Source organism: Lepeophtheirus salmonis, chromosome 2 (genome assembly GCF_016086655.4).
Source record: "Lepeophtheirus salmonis chromosome 2, UVic_Lsal_1.4, whole genome shotgun sequence".
In the NCBI taxonomy this organism is placed as follows: Eukaryota; Metazoa; Arthropoda; class Copepoda; order Siphonostomatoida; family Caligidae; genus Lepeophtheirus; species Lepeophtheirus salmonis.
In genome coordinates this window covers 1,113,315-1,135,370 of record NC_052132.2, presented here as the reverse complement: position 1 = coordinate 1,135,370, position 22,056 = coordinate 1,113,315, and the positions used below count along the sequence as shown (strand labels likewise).

Here is a 22,056-nt window from a genome sequence, read left to right as displayed (position 1 = left end):
GGCTCAACCTTACATTGTATCACGCCATTGATAAAAAGGCTCGAGATCATTTGACAGTTAACGAAATCAGTCAATCTTACCAACAAGTATTATTGTTTTAATTACTCGAAAACTATCATTCTCTGAGTATTTCTCCACAAGTTTTTATATGAATTAAATATTTGTATATATATTTCCGTGCCCGGCCCTACAAAAAATTAGCATCGAGGACAATTGATCGTATTTTGTTCAAACTTCATGATGACAAATATCTTTACATATTTGTTTGTTCTATCCCCCAAGGGAGCATTTTCAAGTGTGAATAATATTATTGCAATATAGGATGAAGAGAGGGGAGGAACAAATAGCTTAGGGGCTCTTAAAATATGGTTCAATATTCTTCACCCTCGGATAGGCCAGTGTAGCGGGGGTAGTGTGAGATCTTTAAAAACCACCGCCAATTTATCAAAGAAACGCCTCTAACACCACAAACTAGTTCAAAGTCTTGAGTTGGCCGGATTCCCTTGCATTGAGCAGGGTACTTGAGGGTACCTCTGCATCCTTAAAACCCCCCGCCAAAGCATCACATCGATCCAAGGACCTCCTCTTATACCAAAAAATAGTTGGAAGCCCTTGGATTGGGGGTGGAATCTTCATAGTGTTAAAACCAAGTGACATGGACCGAATCAACAACATGTTTCCCATTTGCTAAAAAATTTAATATTTTATAGACTATGTTAGTTCCATGTAACCTCCTGTAGTATTACTTCTGCAAGCACACAATGTCAGCTGTTAACTATTATGCAGGCTAAATATAACTTTAGTACCCGTGATTTTACAAACTTTGTGAATATCATGGTACACTCACAAAATCCGAGGTGGTTTTCCTAGACCCAAATATTTCACGAGCTACTTTAAATCATTCTCATTAAACTGTATATTCTTTCAAGTGAAAATTGTTTCATTTTGATATTTTGGGTGCTCATTTTTCAAAATTTGGGCACTCTTTTTATTGTCGACTCATCACTAATATCTATGTAGGTATGCAAATAAAGGAAACAAAACGATTAGTAGTATTATGCCTGTCTCCTGTACTTTTATTTCGGTAATTAGACATAAAAACATAAGGGTACCCTCATGAAAACATAGGACTACATACATTAAATAGAAATTGTGCAAGACTTAGGGTGAAGAGGGACTGAAGGAAAGAATAAGAAAAAAAACCACACTAATATGTATATTCTTATAGAAGGAAGTTACGATAATAAAATAAATTTACAAACTAAATAGTAGATACAGAAAACTTATATTATGAATATATAGTAAGTTTGAATTATATCACAGGCAGATATGAGATTAGATTGTTACCATGTAGGTAGTAGGTACTATCTATGTTGAGGATCTTGAAAGAGAGATGAATAATAGGGACGAAGAAAAAGGTACTCGTAGTTGAAAACAATAATACATATTATATTAATCCTTCGAATTTGTTGCTCATTTCATTATTTTACAAGTTTTATGTGAGTATATCCATAAATCTCATACTGTAGTTGTGCTTTAACTAGAGAACAATAAACGTGAACATCTCTATTTGATTGAAGTCATAGGAGGAGGAGGAGGAGGAGCTCCTTGCAGCATCTGCAGGAACGGTTTGAAAAAAACGTATATGTATGTCATATACATATATATATTGTGTGAATCTGTCACAAATCAATGGAGATAATTTGTTTATTCAAGTCTCAATTTTTCGAACGCAGTTTTTCATATGGGCCATGAGAAAAGTTTCCAATTTATACCCACGCCCACAGTCCCTGCATGAAAATGGTCCTCCTCGACTTTTCATGGATTCATTGGTTGTTGTTTTAGTGGAGGAAGAGGACTCGATGGACGGTGAAGGATGAAGGATAAGGGGAGGAGAGGAAGAGCTCGTCGTTTGCCATAGTACTTGCGAATTAAGGACTGGAGATGCTATGTACAGAGTAGAGTTCCCCAAAAGCCCGGTTTTGGAGGTGTCTGATGCAAGGAGAAAGACACTTCCTCCTCCTTGTTGATGTTGGGTCGTCGTGCTATTTGATGAGTTAGATAGAGAGTAGACGGTTGGGAAGGTTTGGAGTGATGTTATATTGTTCTCTGTTTGGTTATAGATGAGGGTGGTTTGGGATGTAGATGTGGTTCGAGAGGAGGGTTTTGTAGGGAGGGAGGATGATTTTTTAGGAAGGGGTGGACCATCCACTTTTTCATGATATCTTTTATTATGTTCCTTGAGCCGATGGAGTGATACAAAGGCACAATCGCAGGTATTGCATGGATAGGGCCTCTCACCCGTGTGCTGGCATAAATGACGAACGAGAGAGTTTTTGTGGCGGAACTGCATTGTGCACATATGGCACTCAAATTGCTTCTCTTCCTTGTGCACCTAGTGTAAAGAAAAATTATAAATTCAGTGAAGGTTCTTTGTATTAGTAAAAAATATGGGGGAGGGCGGGAATTAATGGACAAGAATACAATGTAGTAGACAAGAAAAGAAAAAATAAAGTCCAATTATTATGTGTGAGAATGAATTCGAAATGAGTTCTTCAACTCCAATTATAGTTTGGAGAGCTACAATTAATTTACTTTACATAATATAGTTATATAAATAAAAAGATCATGATTACCCTCATATGAATTTGAATATCTGTGACTTCGGCATCACAGACTCGGCATTCATATTCCTTCACCCCTGTATGAAGTCGCCGATCATGACGAAGCATTTTCGCAAGTGAATAAAATCGAAGCGGACAGTCTGGGCATTTATAATACTTTGCATCTGGGAGATGACAGGAAATGTGTCTCTCCATACGAGAAGTCTTTCGCGTCCAAAAGCCACAGCCCTTCTCCTGACAATAAATCCAATCATCGTGGTCCTTTGCTTCATTTTTAAATACAGTCTTTTCCTGGCTTGGAACACATTCTAGAGAAGCCGGAGGAGGAGGAGATTTTGAGACGGGCGATTGTTCGTCACCGCCCATGGGCTGGAGATCAATATTAGTCAGAAGATCATCGACATGAGGTATAGGTTCGTCAAAGAGAGAGGCAATGGATGCTTGAAGGATATCTGCAGTTGTGCTGTGATGATGGTTTATAATATTATTATTATTATTATTACTGATGGATTTACGAAAGTCTTCAATGTTTAATTCTTGAGTATGAGTAGCGGATGATGCATCAATAATGGGAATGGAAGTATGAGAGAGGAGAGGAGTAGAGTTTCCGTAGGAAAGTTTTTTGTCTAGATCATGGGGAACTGATGAAATTTGAGACGATAAAACAGAGCTGTTCAAATAAATAGGGGAAGAGAAACTTTGTCTATATTTGTTTTTGTCCTTTGGAGGATGGGATGGTAAAGAAGAGGAATGATTTTTGTCAACAAATAAGTCATCCACCCTATTGTCATTTGTATGAGGCTGTCCCTCCATCATTTCTTCGTCATCACTACTACTATACGAGTCCAAATCTCCATCCACATCAGAGGAGGTGACCTCTGATTTGCTGTAAGGATTCGTCTTTCGTCGTTTGACATACTTTATACGCCGATATGATCTCTGTGAAGGGGACTTCCGCTCAACTAGCGATGCCGGAGACTTGCTTTGTTGTACCACAATGGGCTCTACAACACCAATAGTGCGGCCCTTGGATGAACGTCCAAACGGTTCGATCCTTCGGTCCAAGGAAGATGAATCCTCATCCACACTTTCACAACTAAATCAATGAGAGAAATGTAATTGGGTAGTAATTAAATTGGGTTATAACTGAAATAAATACATGAAGATGTAAATAAATGATAATGAAAGGTGGAACCTCAGATTTCAAATTTTATTTCACTCTTTTTCTCTTTTTAAATACATACATTTGTTCACTGGTTATCTTTAATTAATTAGATAAAAGAGAAGTCTTCATTTGAGATAAAAAGTTTTTGAATGGAAAGTAGAGAAAAAAAAATGTAAATTAAAACAAGGATGAGTCGTGATTATCTACATGTTAAACTAGGGTGGAGCTAATTTTTCAAATGTTTAAAATATTAAGGCCTCAAAAGATCCATTTAGTCTATAAATATAATTGGCTAATTTTAAACTATTTTGAAGAGTATTTAGAGGTAGCTTAGCGTGTTGAAATTTGACACGTTTTGGAGGAAAAAATGTATTCATCTATTTGCTACAAATTATAGCTTTGTTGTGCAAAATAACAAATTTATAATAAGGATGTACCTGCACTACACAGTTTGAAACACCTCAGATTTTGCATAACCCAGTGTTTGGAATTATTTTATTCCCCTCATATTGCGTTTATATATATTATTATGTTAACAAACTATATCTCGAGATAAGTAAGAATTTTTGAAGTTGTAGATGAGTTTGTTCATACTATGTCTATATATATTCGTAAGATAGAAGTGAAAAAATTTCGTAGGGGAGAGTGTCTTGTAATTATTTGGTTTGATACCAATACTTAAAACCTTTATATATTTTACAAACTTGAAAATTAAAAGTGTTGCCGAATAAATAATAAATAAATTTTGAATGCTTAAATTTTACAGTATAGAAATGACCGGATTAAAAATCTAAATACCCGAATAAGATTACATTTGACAGTTATTTTAGAAGTATCTTATTTGGCATACATTATTTTAAATAATTAATGATGAAAAAAATGTTTTTATTGTCCTAATTGTACTTTAAAAAAACAAAGGAAAATTAGTCAATAGTGGACTTTGAAAAATAATTTTCACATTTGACGGGTTTTAGTTCTAAAAAAGTCTCCATATAATGAGGATTTGATTTGCCTCCAAAAACGCGAATCAGCGTGGATTCCCTGGGTACAAAATTTATATAAACAATAGTTTATAAGTTTTAAGGAGAATTCCGTAAGAATTTGTCCAAAGGAAAAATAAGTTTATTGACTTAAACTGTAACATATCACCTATCTATCTGTGGTTCTCAAATGGGGGTACGTGTACCCCTTGGGGTACTTGGAGGCACTCCTAAGGGTACTTGAGGTGATAAAAAAATATTTTACAAGTTGTACATTAAAGAAATTTTGTTTTTTACTAAAAAAATTATATTTGCATTTTTGTTAGCAAATATTTTAATATTTGAAATTTAAATTAATATTCCGTGAATAGGTATGGATTTTTACATATTAATCTCAGAAAAATTTTACATTTAAATTTTTTTTCAAAAATTTTGTGATTGAAATTTTTGTCCAAAAATTTAATCTTTGGTGAATAGCTGTGTATTTTGATTTTTTTTGGAGAATCGATATAAAGTTTTGAAATTTTTTATAAAAATTAATTTTTGTGAATAACTAAAAAATTTTTTTTTTTTTTTACAAAAAATCATTTTGTTGAGAATACCTGAGGATTTTTGAAATTTTAAGTTTAGAAATTTTTGTCCTTAAAATTATGATTTTTTTTCAATGTAATCGAAAAACCAAGCCCTCTTACAAAATACAAAGCGGCAGTCACCTCTATAACTGAAACTAAAAAAAATTTGTGCTGGTAACTTGTAACTTGGGGTACTTGGATTTAATAAATATTTTAAAAGGGGTACATCACTACAAAAAGGTTGAGAATCCCTGCTTTAGAGCATAACTTCCATCAATTTAACTACTCCATACCGAAATTTTTCAATAGGCCTATTGTTTACTCAGAAAAACAAAACAAAAAAGTGATCATTTGGATGACCTTGACCTTGGTGGTGTTTTAAGGAACTTTATTTAAGGGAAGATACTTATTTAGGAAAATTTTATAAGATAAGAAAGTAATTAATCTACAAGAAAAATAAAATAACAAGAAAAATTCAAAACTAATCAGTCTTAAATAAAAATCCAAATTTATACTTTTTGTTTATCTGAGTAATATATGTAATAACCATTTTTTGTATGTATCCATGGAATTAACAAACCGACAAATAGGTCAAAAGCTATAATTACTAATTACATTTTTCTCTAAAAAAATGTAAAATTTTTAAGCTTTAAATATTTTAAAAGTGCTTTAAAATCAGCCAATGATATCGATATCGATTTTGAGACCTTAAAAACCTCATATTTCAAACATTTAAAAATTAGCTCCACCTTAATCTACACTAATGAGTATCTACAGACGTTGGTTGAACAAAAAATTCAATTGAGGATTTCACGCAGTAAGAATTACATCCAAATAAAAAAAACATACATGAATTCCAACAGACGGAAATTATCGTTTTTCTCCATAGTTATTGTATAATGTATGGGAAATCGGGGATTGTAACTGCAATTTTCCCTCTTGGGCATATTAGGAAGTGATATGGATATATGAGTTTTTTTGTGGCAAGGATCAAAACAATATGTAACTTTTGACACCGATATAATTAATAATAGTTTAGCAATAACATTCAATTTTGATATATTGACAATTTCTTTAGTCAACACTAAAATTGCTTATTTCACTAATTATTACTTTGAAGGTTTTTTTTGTTCTTTTTTAACTATCCAGTGTGTTTCATTTTATCCTCCATCTACTCATTGACTTTAAATACAAATATATGACCGAATACTTAACCAATTAACAACATTTCACTCTTCAATAACCCCACAAATAATAATATTTTCATAGGTTATAAAGATTTTATAAATCTAATTCAGTAATTTCAGAAGAAACCAATGTGTAATTACTACAAGGTTGAGTATTCAGAAAATGAGGCACAGCTCAAGATTGGGTACTGTATGAAGTTACCCCTCTCAAAGAGATGTAAACTCATACAACACTCATGGATGATTATTTCACAAAAGTGTTGGAGCACAGCCTGTAGAAACTGCTTCGAAATTTTGAAAAACGTAAACTTGCCCCATGCGCCAACTAGTTCTCCTCTTCCCCACATTGTAGAATACACATGTATACTATTTATGACAGTATATTAAGAACAAAAGGGGGGTGCAAATTTATACGAGTGAATGAGCAATGTTACGATTTGATGGAACAAAAGATGAAAAAAACAAAAACTGATTCAAGCATGAAATCATTTTTTTTCTTTTCCTTTTTTCTTTCGTTTCAAAGATAAGGAGAAGAAAATCGTCAAACTTTTAAAATAGGGATCTTACCGACAACGATCCTCTTCTCTTCGAAAAGTACCACAGTCTGAGCAGAGAAAGAGTCCTTCCTCATCATGAAGAAAGACGTCTTCCTCCTCCAAGGCATATAATAATGATCTATTATTATTAATATTCCCAGAGGAGGTTGAAGGGAGAGATCCATAGCCCGAGTCCATAGAAAGGGGACTTCCACCACAGCTATTGATGTGCCCTTTGGATGAATTGTATCGGATACGACTAAGTAGGGGTGAAGGACCAGAGGAATGATGATCCCTTCGTCTTTTCCTTCGTTTCTGTTTCCTTGCTTCTCCCCCAGAGAAATAAAAAGGATATTTGGAAGAATTGGAAGGGAATGAACGACTGATTATCCTTTTGCTTCTTCGTTCCTCTATTTCAGCATCACCCTTCTCTATTTCTCCTCCTTTCCTCTTTCCAATAACTCCTTCTTCCACCTTTCGAACGCGGCTTAGATTATTAGGAAGAGGATGTGAGGTGTGAAAGTCCGTCGTCAAACGCTCTCCCTGATTACGATGAGACATTAATACTAATTGAACCTTTGTCATTCCGTTTCGGTCATCTGGGTCTATTAAGTTGGACTTGTTGCTGTCGTTATAGTCATCATCACAGATGGAGGCGGTGGAAGACGGAGAGGATGAGACCACGACTTGACGCATTTTTTGTCTCCTATTAATTGAAAAAAATATATACTATAATAATAAATTATCCAATAATTGTTTTAAGAATGATGATTATTATTTTTCTAAATTTTTATTATAACACTTGGCGTTGTCGACAGTCAACGCACATGACATGGTATTATTGATAATGATATGTTAGAGGTACCGTCAGCCTTTTTCTTCCTATCTAATTTAGCGTGATATTGGATGATTTGAGAGTTTTATTATTTTATGAGAAAAGAATTCCCTTTTCAATTGTCAATTCAATGAACAAGGCTAGGGTTATCATATACTTATTATCATCAAGCCACATGTATTCGAACATTTTTAGAGTTCTTTGTGGCAGATTTTGAGGGCATAAAAGGTCACAAATCAAATATTGAGAGAACCAAAAGTTGTTTGAAATCTTACCACCTTTTGATTTTTATGTTAAAAAAAAATGATGACTTTTTTAATATAATATATTTTGGTCTCTCCCGGCCTTCCTAGCGTTATTCTGATTTACAAAGATGGGTTCATTAGATTGATATTGAACCACTCTAATATTCTTAATTTAATATATTTTTTGGTTTATTAGTACAAATGAAAAACAAAGAGGTCAGAAAACAAATTTATATTATTGGTATTTAAGGATTTTTTATTTTTTTTAAAGTGGTAAATTTTAATTAACCAAGTTAACATGTCGAGTATTCACTTTAGAATGATTAGTTCACCCCTTTGCTAGTTTATTCCCCAAAAGGAAACTGTAATATATAGTGGCACAGTTATTATTAAGATATTAATAGAATTTGGAAGAGGTGTGAACATTGTCAAAATTGTAATTTTAATTTTCAAAATTAATTAATTAATTAGCATGCTATCAAGATTATTAATTGTGCTAGTTCGGATTTCGACAATTTTTCCATTTCCAATTATATTGCAATTAGTTTGTGCGGTTTTATGAAGGGTAACATTGGGCCTGGACATTTTCAGTAGGCCCCATATTAGATTGTAGATATTTTTGAAAAAATTAAATTTATTTAAAAATAAAAATTTTTATTTTTTTAAAGTTAAAAAAATACTTTTTAAAAGTGTTTAAAATGTGTTTTCTTTCAAAAAAAAAAAAAAAAAAAAAAAAAAATATTACCTAAATATTTTACCAATAAAAATATAAATAAATGTCCCCACGACAATAATAAAATAGTCCCCTGTAGAATCGATTTTGTTTAGGGTCTGCACTTTAAGGTTTAAAAAATAAAGACACTACACAAAATTATTTTCCACAAAAATCTCGGATTCGAAATAGTTCTATTTAAAAAAATAATAATAAATTTATTAAATAAAAAAAATCAATTTATCATTTTTGTAGGATTTTTTAAGGATTTTATTTATTTTTTACAAAAAGGAAGAAACAGATTTTATGTAATTTTTTTTTTCAAAATACCCATAAAAAAAAATCCTATGGACGCCACTGTTGCGGTAGTATATTTTACTTCATCACTTAGTCATAACATTCTGATGTTTTAAATAAATTTAGCTCCCATAAGTATACATTAGAATACATTTCTTGTATATATTCTCATATTTGGGCACAAAAGCTCGCAAGCTGACCCCCAACCCCACACATTATAGAACGACTTAGCCCTAAGCCCGATAATTTCACACCAGATCCACCTCCAATCATTACCCATAGATTCATCTAAGAGCTCTGAAGTCAACAGTCAGGTCCTTGAACAAAAAATTGGTTGTCAAATTTGAAATGTCTTTTATTTGGGGGGGGGGGACCAGTGCTTGATATCAAAATTAAAAATAATTTTTTTTCTCAAAAAATAAACTTTATTTATATGTCTTTCATTAAAAAAAAATGGTTATTCATTTTTTTTCTACACATAACAATCCAAAATTCAAACCCCTTCCTCACTGTCTCTGGTACTAGTAGTTTTTTGGAGTGTTAAGTCAACTTTAGGATTTATGTATGTAGGTGAAAAAGGAGACGAATACACGATATTTGCATTCTCATAGAAGTGAAAACACCCACTCGTACATTTTGGGTTTCTTGTATCCATTTCAGGGATGAAAAAGAAAAAAAAATATGTATTATTTTGTAAATGAAAAAAACAAGAAATAAAGAGTGTATCAAATAACAACAAGACCCTAATATATTTAGAATGAAAAAGAATTTACTCTCACTAGCTCTCTGACATAAATACCTTGAGTGTATTAAATTACATAATTACCCCAGGTAAGTATCATCTCATCACTCATAAGAATAATATTTCTTTTTCTCTTTAAGCATAAAGTATAACAATACTTACAAAAATACATGATGCTATCGCATAGACAGTCCACATATATCAAGGAAATGACCCCAAGCACGGTGGTCTGTCCAGTAAGTGTCTCTCTTTTATTTTGTCTTTATTCTTCAATCTGATAGTTTTTAACAAATTCAAAGATGTCACAATGGTACACAGAGTAAGTCCTTACCATAGATAAATTAATAAATATGACTCCAAAAATTTGGATGGTTATGCCATAGGTAAGACAATTTGTTCATGACGTGTAATTGAGCAAATTCAATTCGGGTATATTATCAATTTAGTAAAGAGTTAGGTCACGAACTTAGAGTATCATGACAAAGTTACAAAAACATGATTTTTATACAAACAAGAATAGAAAACTAGAAATCTATATACGTTTAATGACTATATTTAGCTATATTGGGGATTCAATATGCCCTCAGTCACAAGCAATAACATCTTTCAAATGCCGGCGAACAGATTGAAAGCTATTGACGATGAAGGCCGTGTCCATGGGGTACTACGCCATCATGATGATAGCTCAGTACGAATCCAAATTTGGATAAGAGGTGCGCATACTTTTTTCTTCAAGACATCCCAAATTGTAAAGTCCATGGGTTTGAGATCAAGGCTAGAGGAGGCAGGCCAGAAGTCTGGCATATAGGTTATCCACGATAAATTGGAACTACTTTAAACTTCATCCAGATCCATAATGTGGACATTCGGGGTTAAATCATACTAATATAAAAGGTTGCGTGAACAATACACTATAACTTCCACCACAATTGTTTTGACAACAAACAATAGTCATCATGGAACAAGCAAGGAGAGACGCCATCCTCGAATTGGCTCGCGGGGGACACAAGCCCTCTGCTATCTACAAGCTGCTTAACTACCACAAGACCATGGTGTACCGGGTCTTTAATACCTGGAAGGTTGAGGGGAAGGTCTGCCGCAAGGGCCACAACATGAGAAGTGACCGAATCCGTGGACACCCTGTATATTTGTCATATAAGTTTTGATTCTTCTTGAATGTCTGGGACTGCAATATACTTATTGATGTAGTAACAAGTCCAAATGGAGATACCAACGGTCTATGCAGCCTTCTAGGCGCTGATACAAGTACAGAGGAAATTGTATATACGTTGCTTACTTGCTCCAACATTTTTTTCACGTACAGACATGGGATATTTTTCTCCAAATATTCGACATGTCTTTTTTTCCGTCCTTATATTGGCCATTCAAAATTATGAAAAAATCTAGTAATTGGTTTTTTTTTTTAAATATTTAGTACATTTATTTTAGTCTCGAACTCGAGAATTTATATCTCCAAAAAAACAAATATCCTCTGGGAAACTATTCATTCGAATGAAGTTGATATCAAAAAAGGGAAGAAAAAGTTGAATTTTTGCTGATTATTTTCTTCAATTTTCTTATATGCAAACTATTTTATTCAGTAAAAAATTAGTATTTGAGAGAATATTGACTATAAGTCAATATTTATTGTATCCAGATTTGACTTGATAAATAATAAAAAAACCAAAATCATTCAACCGTCAATTGTTAATTTTTTTTTAGAACTGTTTGGACATGAATTTCCGGATTTTTTTGCTCTTCTTTTTGATAAAAAAAATTGTCCTCAAACTCTCTTTCTAAAGGAAAAAAATGACGTGGGACTAGATCAAGATCAATTATTTTTGTAGACTGAATATTACTACAAGACCCAAGAAGAACTAAAAATGGCTTAGCACTTTCAGACCAAAACCCAACACTACTGAATATATTAACTCGATGCCTTCAAGATGGTGTCCCTTTGTCCAATGATACAATCTATGACGTCAGAAAAAAACGTTTTATTAGTATTTCATAGGTAGACTCACATTCACATGACTGTAAAAAAACCAGCTGTGTATTTGGGTCTTTAGCCACAGACTACATACATATACTGTTTTTCCTTCGTTGAACATACATAGTTGTGTGTGTATATATCCTCGTAAATCATATTAAATTACATACTTTGGTCTGTGTGTGTGTTTATTTCTCTCTCTATTCGTCTCCAGGTTTTATGAATCGTTGTTGGCTTTTTTCTATTTTTATTATTATTATGAAGTGCCGTCTATCATGCCACAATTCTCTCTTCTCTCCAATCCAACAAGAATAATGAATTATAAAAAATTAATAAATTATATCAAATTGACTAAGTAGTTGAACACTATGATTTGGTAGATGTTCCTTTGTAGGGTAGTAGGACGGATAATTGAGGGCCTTGACGTGTTGGGATAGTTTCATGTCTACCATATATGAATGTATTGAAGGTATATGTAGTTCGTCTTCCCCCCTTTTTTGAGAGAGATCCTTATCATATAATAATCTGTTCAACTCAGCCTGAATATTATTATTTTAAAGTTGTCAAAAGTACCTCTTAGATGTATGGTGAGTTAAACAATATTATTATGAACTAGATACTTAGAGACATCTTTAAGTATCTTGATTATAAGACGGTTAGTCAGCAAGGATTTTCAGTTGTCATTGAAAAATTTGTAGCATCAAGAAGGACGTCATTAGGACCTCAAATACAGGAATATAATTATATAGAATAATTATAAAACATAAATACTGCGTGGTCCATTGAAATCTGAATACTTATTAATTCAATAATTAATGAAGGTTGAGTGTTTGTAATTAATTGATATTTCGATATCTTAAAGCATAAGCAATAAGTTAGAAAACATACCAAACTTGAGCTCTTTAGCTTAAGTACAAGTAGAGAAAATGACTCCTGAACATGATCAATGAATTTCTGTTTGCGTACTCTAAGCAGTTGGGAATCTCCAGGACCACTTTCTACGCTATTAACAAGTCCAAAACGATGATGAAGAAGAATGGCTCAGTCAAAAAGGTCAAATTGCACCTGGAAGTTTAAAGAAAAAAGCCCAGGTCAATCCTCTCAAATCCATGACGGCCTCTGAAAGAGATCTCCGGATTGAACAACAGACTGTCCAGAAAGCTATCCGAAAATTGGATGGAAAGAGCCTCGTGAGGGTGGATACGCCACTTTTGATAAACGCAATGAAAGAAACCCATCTTTTTCGATGCAAGACTATTTTTAATGAGTTTTTTTGTGTTAGTTGGCACTATTTTGACACTTTTGACCCCTTATAGCCTTGATGTCAACCCCTTCGGCTACACCTTTTGGGTACATGTCGAGGGAAAGGCCTTCAGTATCGACAGATCTTATGCTAACCCCCCGCAGTCTCCGTCATCCAAACACTGAGGCCCTCATAGCAACTGTTAGCCAACACTTGATCGCCAGGACCTAGGACCATATACGCAGCGTATGCTAGGCCTTGTGGTCTGGATAGAGATGCTAACGATCTCTGTTGCTTTTTCAACACTGACATCAGGACACGCGTTGTCTTTTTGGTTGTTATTCGACATTTTTACACTTAGAGACAATACTTATTCATTGACTATATTAAAAGTTGTCAATAGACCCTTCTCTAGTAGTATATTTAATATATTATGTGTATACTTTTTTATTTCAACGTAGACAATTTATTAACGGTTTTTAATTTTATTTTGTTCCTAAAAAAAGTTATTTCTTTTTATGTAGAACATATGACCCCAAAACATACAATCAAGCTCATTTTAATTTCTTTTTCTTCCTCATCACCAACTTATACATATACATATGTACCTATAAGAAAGTCAAAGCTGATCTTCCTGCACCATTTATTCTTTGGAATTCCAGGGCTTTGTTGTTTGTGGGGTGCTGATGGGTTGTTTTTTAAGTTAGTCTTATAGGCATATATATTAAAAGTATACATACATCATGTGAAGCGACCAAACAATGGGTTTTTAATTAGACTTTTTCTTCATCAGACTTCATACCTAGGTATATAGTATAAGGTATTCGAAGCAGTAGTTCGCTCGTCCATCCGTAAGTCTTTGAAGTTCATTTTATCATGACTACTTTTTTTTTAAATAATAAATCACAATGGACTTGTAATTTATTTGTGTATTCATTTAAGTAGCTTTTTGATGTTCTTCCAAATGTGGATTACAAAAAAAAAAAATGAATTCAATCAGAAATAATGTGATATAGACGACAAATGTTTCAATAATATGTTGATTATTCCATTTTGAAGTTCCTTTTATGAGACTGATATGCAACGGAAGTTATCAGTCTTCTCCCAATCCTCTTATCGTTCATTGAAAAACGTCCCAAACTTTAAAACACACCCTACAATAGCTCATTTTCACTAATATTATCCAAAAGTATCTCAGCCTAGAAATACAAAATCTTTACGTATCTTTCAAGAACGAGATACTTTATTATTACTACTTTAGGCCTAACTAAAGTATTCATTGTATAAATATTGAATCCTAGACATGGCGTACACAAAAGTTTACAGTGTATTTTGTCGTCAGGTGTCAATTTTCCTGCTTTTTTTTCCTTTTCGTTGAATTTGAATAAGTTCTTGTTAAAATGTTAGCAATGATTGATTAATTATGTTTATAGTTGGTAGGAATTGATTAACTACCAACTGATTTCTTATATATTTATTTTTGTATGAAAGGTTGTATGCTTCACTCAAGATACAAATTTGTTACAGACGACTTTGCAAAAACAGGAAAAATACCCAAAATCAGTTGTTAATTGGTCAAATTTACCTAACTTTCTCTAGTTACTAGCTTAGCAAGAGCAAATTTTAATTCAATCAATCAAAGATCGGAACACTGATTAGGGGAAAATAAGGAGAAACATCGACAGTTGATACAAAATACATTGTAGCCTTTTATGTTAGTGCAGTAACGCAATGGTAGATGGTTTAAATTAATTTTTTTATGACGTCACCAGCTCACCTTTATAACAGCACACAGAGTTACTGGACAAAGACTAAAATATACAGTATATTATAGAACGACGTAGCTCAATGGACAACGTACTCGGGAAAAAATATTATCTGAACTCAATGTGCGTAGGTTCGCTCTCGAGTTTTTCCCAGAAAAGGAAATATACTTTATGTATATGTACTTCAAAGAAGATTCCTAAATCAGATGGAGTAAATGTGATATTATAATGTTCATCAGTGTGAATCTGACCAGTTAAAGGAATACTAAAAAAATATATATGTATTAAGTGTATTTTGTTGTCAGCTGTCGTGGATTCTTGATGTTTTTTTCTAATCAGTGTTCTGAACGTTGATTGATAAGCCCATTCTACCCTCACTTCAAATTTGGTTTATTTAGTCCAAAAAATGGCCGACATTAACTGAAAACACTCACAAATAATTAATTCATTCTTTGTATTCATAGGCTGTTTTGGTCTAACAGATCAACTTCGAAGTAAAATAAGTCTGAAGATCTCTATCAAATATATTATGTATGTACATAAGAAATACAGAGGAGCGAAGGGGATTGCTCCAATTTCTGAATAACTAATGAGGAAAAAATCAAAGCAATAGGAGGTGTTGAATGAAATTATCCACAGGAAGAGACTCGTTAAAGATATTATTGCATGGTCAGAAGTGTTGAATATAAGTACGTATGTCTCTATTTCTACGAATAAATATTTTAACAGGGGGAGGATTCAAAGACTCCCTTCTCATTAGCATACATATATAATATTTCAACAAGAAATAATCTTTCTTGAACAACTCTATTTGGAAATATTTCAATTACATTAAAATATATTTTTTCGAGAAAATGGGAGAAAAAAAAAGGAATAATCAAATCATTACATGGAAGGGCGGAATTAATTTGAGGGGCTCAGATGGATAGATAATATTTGTGTTGTTTTATAGCTCTCTTGGTATGCATGTATACTGTACATATTTTTCCTTATAAGTACATGATATAGAGTGTGCTAAACTTCATTAATAATATTATCTGTTCGAATAGGAAATATATTTTCTTTAATTCATTAAAGGTGTCCACCATATCGGGTATATTTTAGTATCTCTCTTGAAGATAATGGTGAGGCGTTAATTGATTTATTTATATAGTAGATATGTACCTCTAAGACTCAGTGGTTCTCAACCCAAGGAACCCTTATACTCTACGGTGCATCGTCAAGGACTCAGTGAGTGATTAAATAAAAAATAAAAATTTGCTCAGTCTCAAGCCTTTGCTCACTATTCCAAGGCAGGTATTTAAATATTTTCATCGAGACCAATTGTAGGAGAAATGCCAAGATCTATGGATATTGACGTTACGTTACATGCAACAATGATTGATAACTTTAATTCCATCATATTAATTATATTTTTAAAATTTAATTATCTAAAGTTTTAAGATTTTACACCTTATTGATTCGTTTTCTACTCGTTATTATTTTGCCTAATTTTAAGAACAGCTAAATAAAGTATTAGAAAGAACGGTGGAACATGTTTGAATTGGCAGTCTTACTAACCCAAACTTGAGCAGAGGAATGCCATCAACCATACAAAGATAGGCTTAAAATACTTTCTATAAAAGTTATCTTATATAAATATTTGCAGATATTATTAAAGGTTAAGAAAAAAATAAAATATATCTGATTCAAAGGTTGTGTTAAATTCTATTGATATTTTGTAAATTATTAATGTTTTCTTGGGATTTTAGGGAGGACTCTAAGGATATTATTGAATTCTGAGTGGTATCCCAGAATGTGAGTCTATCAAGTCCATACTTATTACGTCTGGCAACACAATGGATCTAAAAAAAAGTTCAATTGTCTGCATAAATTAGAAATTCTTGGGGAGTTATATCATTTTGAAAAATATTTTATTTAAAAAGTATTTGTTTATACAATTTTTGACAGTTTGATACTGTCCACTTTTGACGCCAGTAATGAAGAACCCCATTTCCTCCGTTGCAAGACTCTTTTGAATGAGTTTTGAATAAGCATTTTGAATTCTTTTGACAATTTATTACCCCACAGCCCTAATGCCAACACCCTCGACCACATCTTTTGGGTGAATGTCAGGAGGAGGGGCTGTAGTGTTCCTCATTAAAACACCAAGGTCCTGAAAGCCACTGCAGCCTGTACTGGGACGCTTTGGATACTATCATTGCCGCTAAGGGCGGCTACATTAATGATATATAGAGCTCCGATACACATCTATTTACAGTCTTAATTTTGTTAAAATTATATTGTTAATTAATAAATTATATCTTATCGAAATTTAAAATTCAAAGTGTACAAATTTTGATGGACCCCTCGGTAAATAACATTCTCCTCCCTAGTCTTTAAAACAAAAGTCAAATTGTAAACACTACTTTATAGGAGATTATCTGAGCCACCCCCAGACCCCTCCGATATATGAACAATTTGACTTTCAACTCATAAAAAATAAAGGGTACATTTCTATTCTTATACCTACGTTTTTGGTTTTCCTCTAAAATTTGATTAAAGGCAGATACACTGTTTTGTCAGACAAGGGCAGTACAGGGCCCTAAAGGTGTTAAATTTTTTCTTGAGTTCATTACAAACTAAATTTTGAGTGAACTCAATCAAGTTATAAGTCTTATCTATACGGTTCAAGTGTCAAGTCTTTGATTGTGAGATCAAGTCGAATCATAAGTCTTCAAAACAAGGAGTTGTGTCATAGTAAAGTTACACATCTTGAGTCCAAGCCCCTACCTCTGTAAGTTATGTTTAAAACCTTTGGTGGAAAATATCTTATAAGTCGTTCGATAATAATCAATGCTATAGGTGGTTTCATAGTTAACAAAAAAAATGTTTGAGAGTCACTAGTCTATATCTTCATCATCATAGCATGAGTAAAGTTCATTTGGAAACCTCTATGATTGGTTTTGTTGCGGGAATGGATCTGATACGCATTATTATCAGGGATGAGGAATAATAAGGAGAGACCCAATGAATCGACCTCACGTGACAGATGATTTTAATCATATGAAACAGCCATTAAAATTCATTAAAATTCAGTTGACAAAAAAAAGTTGAAAAGTATTTTACGACGACCAAACAGGGATTGAGATTATAGTACTTAATTTTCAAAGGTCAAAATAATTATTTATTGCACGAGATGATAGTTAACGGAATACGGTTTATGTACAATTTTGTACGCTTAGGCAAGATTGTAAACCGTACTCTCTGGTGAACGATTCTCATTAAAGGGAAATGAAGAATAATTGTGACTGAATAAATCTTGTGGCTCATTTGTAACCATTGTACCATTAGGTAGATATGTTGAGTAATAAAATGATTTTTGTTAGAGATAACTGAAACTTGAGAGGATCGTATCAAATATTCCTCCTTAATAGAAAAATAGAACTCATATAATAAGGTCTTTTTTTTTCTCTCTCTCTTCCTATTGACAAAACAGTACGATACTTTAATTATGCGATTATTTATTATGATTAATTAATCATATTGTTGATTAGTAAATCTGTGAGAGTGATTGATATTGAATTCAGCTGAGAAAAATTAATTATCAATCCTTTTTTATATATACATATTAAGGTTCTGTACAAGTTATAACCAAAAAATCATAGAATATAGATCGTTTTCACGTGTCGTTAGCATAGTTGACGTCGGCCATTTTGGGGGCCTAAATAACAAGATATTTTTCTCTAATTATCCTAATTTTCTCTTCCCCAATCGATCAAAAAAATTGTACAAATGAAAGTATTTTTAGGGATATTAAAATAGATATTTCATCAAATAGTATTCAATGTGGATGTTAGGTATTTTGTTTTATTATTCATAAAGCCATTTGATGGAGTTTAATCAAGATTGTAAAGCAAATTTGTCTATTTAATAAAGGAAAAGTATCAATTTTGAGCCAGTGAAATGGTTTTTCCTTCAATTATCACGCAGTTTATGACGTTAGTAAGAATGTTATACACTTGTGATGTGGCTCAGTCAATAATTGAATGTTCTTTTGATGACCATGGTAAAAATTTTGACTATTTAGATGAAAATTAAAAAATAATTATTATGCACCTTATAAAGTTCAAACACACAAAGTGATCTTGCTCGTCAATACATAGTCACTAAGTAATTTTTATCGATCATAATGTAACAATAGTTAAATCTCTTTTAATCAAAATATACTTTTTTTTTTAAATTACTTTTTAAAAATTGTTAAGCTCTGCAACTGACTGAATTGATTAAAATAACTAAAAGCAATTTATTTACTCTTAAACAATTACACATAATTTAACCGTAGAGAGTACAATGACTAATATAATCATTGATCAAATATGAACATCCTCAGCAATCCCAATGCTCCACCACTTAACAATTAGATAAACCTAAAACCTTAGGTTTGTATTTGGATGGATGAAGATGTTAGATATAAATGATAAAATCTATATACAAAAAAAAAAAAAAATAGATATATACACAGTATAGTGTTTCAAACAGATGCATCAAATGTTTGACACAAAAATACAACATCCATAGAACAAAAATTGAATTAACACATTTCATATATATTGTAGACTGTATGTGTATAGGATATTCAGTTGGAGTTGGAATGAGGATTTGCTTTTGTTTCAAATTTGGTTTGAATTTGATGGATAAATAATATACTCTTTAAAATAGAGGTGGTATGATTGTATGTAAGCTAATAAGGGATCTTAAACAAGTCCTTCTCTAAAAAGAAACTGAAGAGGAAACCCCTTAAAATATCTTTGTATTACGTCATTTCTTCACAAATTTTGCACACATTGAGTTATTTATCCACTCAGAATCTCAACTCTCAAAAGAGAATTGAATAATTTGTAGAAAAAACATATGGTAGCTAGCCTTTTGCATTTGTCTTGTTGCCAACTGTCAATTAATATTTAGATATAAACTATTCTACACATATTATTGATAATTTTATTCATATAAGAATCAATGACTAAGTATGAATTAAATGACACAAATACTAAAAAAGATCCTTGAGTTATATAAATTAATATATATAAAACTAATAATCCTACGAGTCAGCTGCCTTGGAACATACTTTCGTCATACAAAAGTCAACTCATGAAAAAGCAGCTGAAAGGAAAATGCATTATGATACCTTTGTTTATTTCAAAAAGCTAGGCGTATGTCAATTTTATTTAATCATTGTTAGGAATTGAGCACATCTCTTTAGCAAGAGGTTATTCAAATTGAAGCATAAATGTTCAGAGCTCTGATAAGGAGAAAGAAGCAGAAAATTCGACAGCTGATAACCAAACATATTCCTAATTCCAGGTGTATTTTATACTTGATTGCGCGTTTATTAAACTCAGACCCTTGGTGCCCACTTGGAGTCTTAACGTTCTGTTGGATTACCCATATTTCATTGTGTAAAAGATCCGAAAATATGTTTGAACTTTGGATTTTTTTTTATTTAAGGACGGTAAGAATTGAGAGAAAGACGAAATACAAATTGTTATGGTGAATAAGTTTTAAAACTAGCAAATTATTCGACAGGGTAATTGTATGAGTAGAAAATTCGAAGCATTGGATAATACTCATTTGAACAAAAAGGTTCAAAATAGTTTGAATAATGTCGATAGATCAAATATTAAGGATGTACTGGTTACAAAATTTTGCATTTTCCCCAGTCAAACAAAGCCTAATGTCCAATAGAGAACGAACAAAATTACTTCAAAAGCCGTTTCATACAACATCCCTTGCTCAATGAAGCCATCATAAAAACAGCTAGTGACGTCATCATCAATCAATCTTCACCCATTTTTATTAGAATATTTATATGTTTGAGTTATTTCTAAATTAAGATTACGGGAGGAAATATTTCTGTCAAACTCGTCTATTACCATTGCAAACAAATACATCAAAATGAGCTAAGCACTCCGGATTCAAATTATTTTAGTGTCCTTTTTGTCAGGTATACCTTTTGCCTTTCGTCATTGTTCTGAACAATAACCCGGAGAAATGCGCATACCTCAAAATAAGAGCAAAGTAAACCACCAAAGCCTCTCTCTTAAAGCTTATTTATAGAATAATTAATGAAGCTCTCAAATTGAGAGGGGATTTCAGTCCTTCTACAACGATATAACGACCAAGGAATATATATGAACAAAATATGAATAAATAAAGAAAAGCCTTACCTCTTTGGATAATGAATCCCATAGATATTATCTAACTGATTCATTACAACTCAAATATAATATAATTATAGATCATCACCAAACAAAGTACAAATGAATCCCAGTCGGATCTCCCAGGATTGAATCACTTTACTAGACTGCTGCGCTCACTGTAGCAATATATATAAAATAGAATATTGTCAGATCCCTCTTTTTTCCTCTTTCCACTTTATTAACACCGCGTATTTTTCATAGCAGACTCATGACGTTAAATCCGTCCAATGAGAGACCTCATAGCTCCTGCTATAAAAGTACCTTTTATTGGGCGGTAAAATGACGTCATAATCAATTTGATGGAATGATATTTGTAAATAAATAAAAAGACTAGGATACTTGGTACTCGTATGCCTGAAAATATTGTTATATATTGAAGGTATATTATGAACTCAATAATGTGTTTTTGAGCCTCTAGAATTTCCTATGTATGTATGTAATCCGATTATGAAGAAGCCACTAATCTTTTTTTAATAAAGTCGTGTCTTTTCTGATATTATAATATCATGTTGTTACTTTATGACGTCACTAAATAGTCAGGAGTAAGCAATAGGGTTGGTTTCGGCCTGAAAGAAATTTCAAAAATCCATAGCTATTTTCAAAAAATTTAAAATCAAAACTATCTTCAAAAAATGAAATTTTTTGGGAAAAATTCAATTATTAATTTTAAAAATTCTTAAAAAATAATAATTTATTTTTAAAAAATGTCAAAAACAAAATTGTTCACAAAAAATGAGTTGTTTTTTTAAATTTCAATTATTTAATTTATTTTTTTAATTTCAAAATCCATAGCTATTCTTAAAAAATGAAATTGCTTGGAAAAAAATTTTGAACTCAAAATTATTCACAAAAAATGACTTTTTTGGGAAAAAATTTCAATTGTTATTTTTTTTTTTTTTTAATCCATAGCTCCATCCAAATCA

At 32.1% G+C, this 22,056-nt stretch overlaps 1 protein-coding gene across 1 annotated transcript; it reads right to left on the bottom strand.

The window, feature by feature from the left end:
- Positions 1 to 1,050: 1,050 nt before the first annotated feature.
- LOC121132280 (uncharacterized) lies at positions 1,051 to 21,281 on the bottom strand. Its single transcript, XM_040727646.2, has 4 exons — positions 21,101 to 21,281; positions 7,096 to 7,770; positions 2,637 to 3,720; positions 1,051 to 2,395 (listed from the first exon to the last, which is right to left on the bottom strand). Exons 1-4 carry the CDS (start codon positions 21,142 to 21,144, stop codon positions 1,712 to 1,714), a joined length of 2,487 nt encoding a protein of 828 aa, XP_040583580.1. The 5' UTR covers positions 21,145 to 21,281; the 3' UTR covers positions 1,051 to 1,711.
- Positions 21,282 to 22,056: the final 775 nt, after the last annotated feature.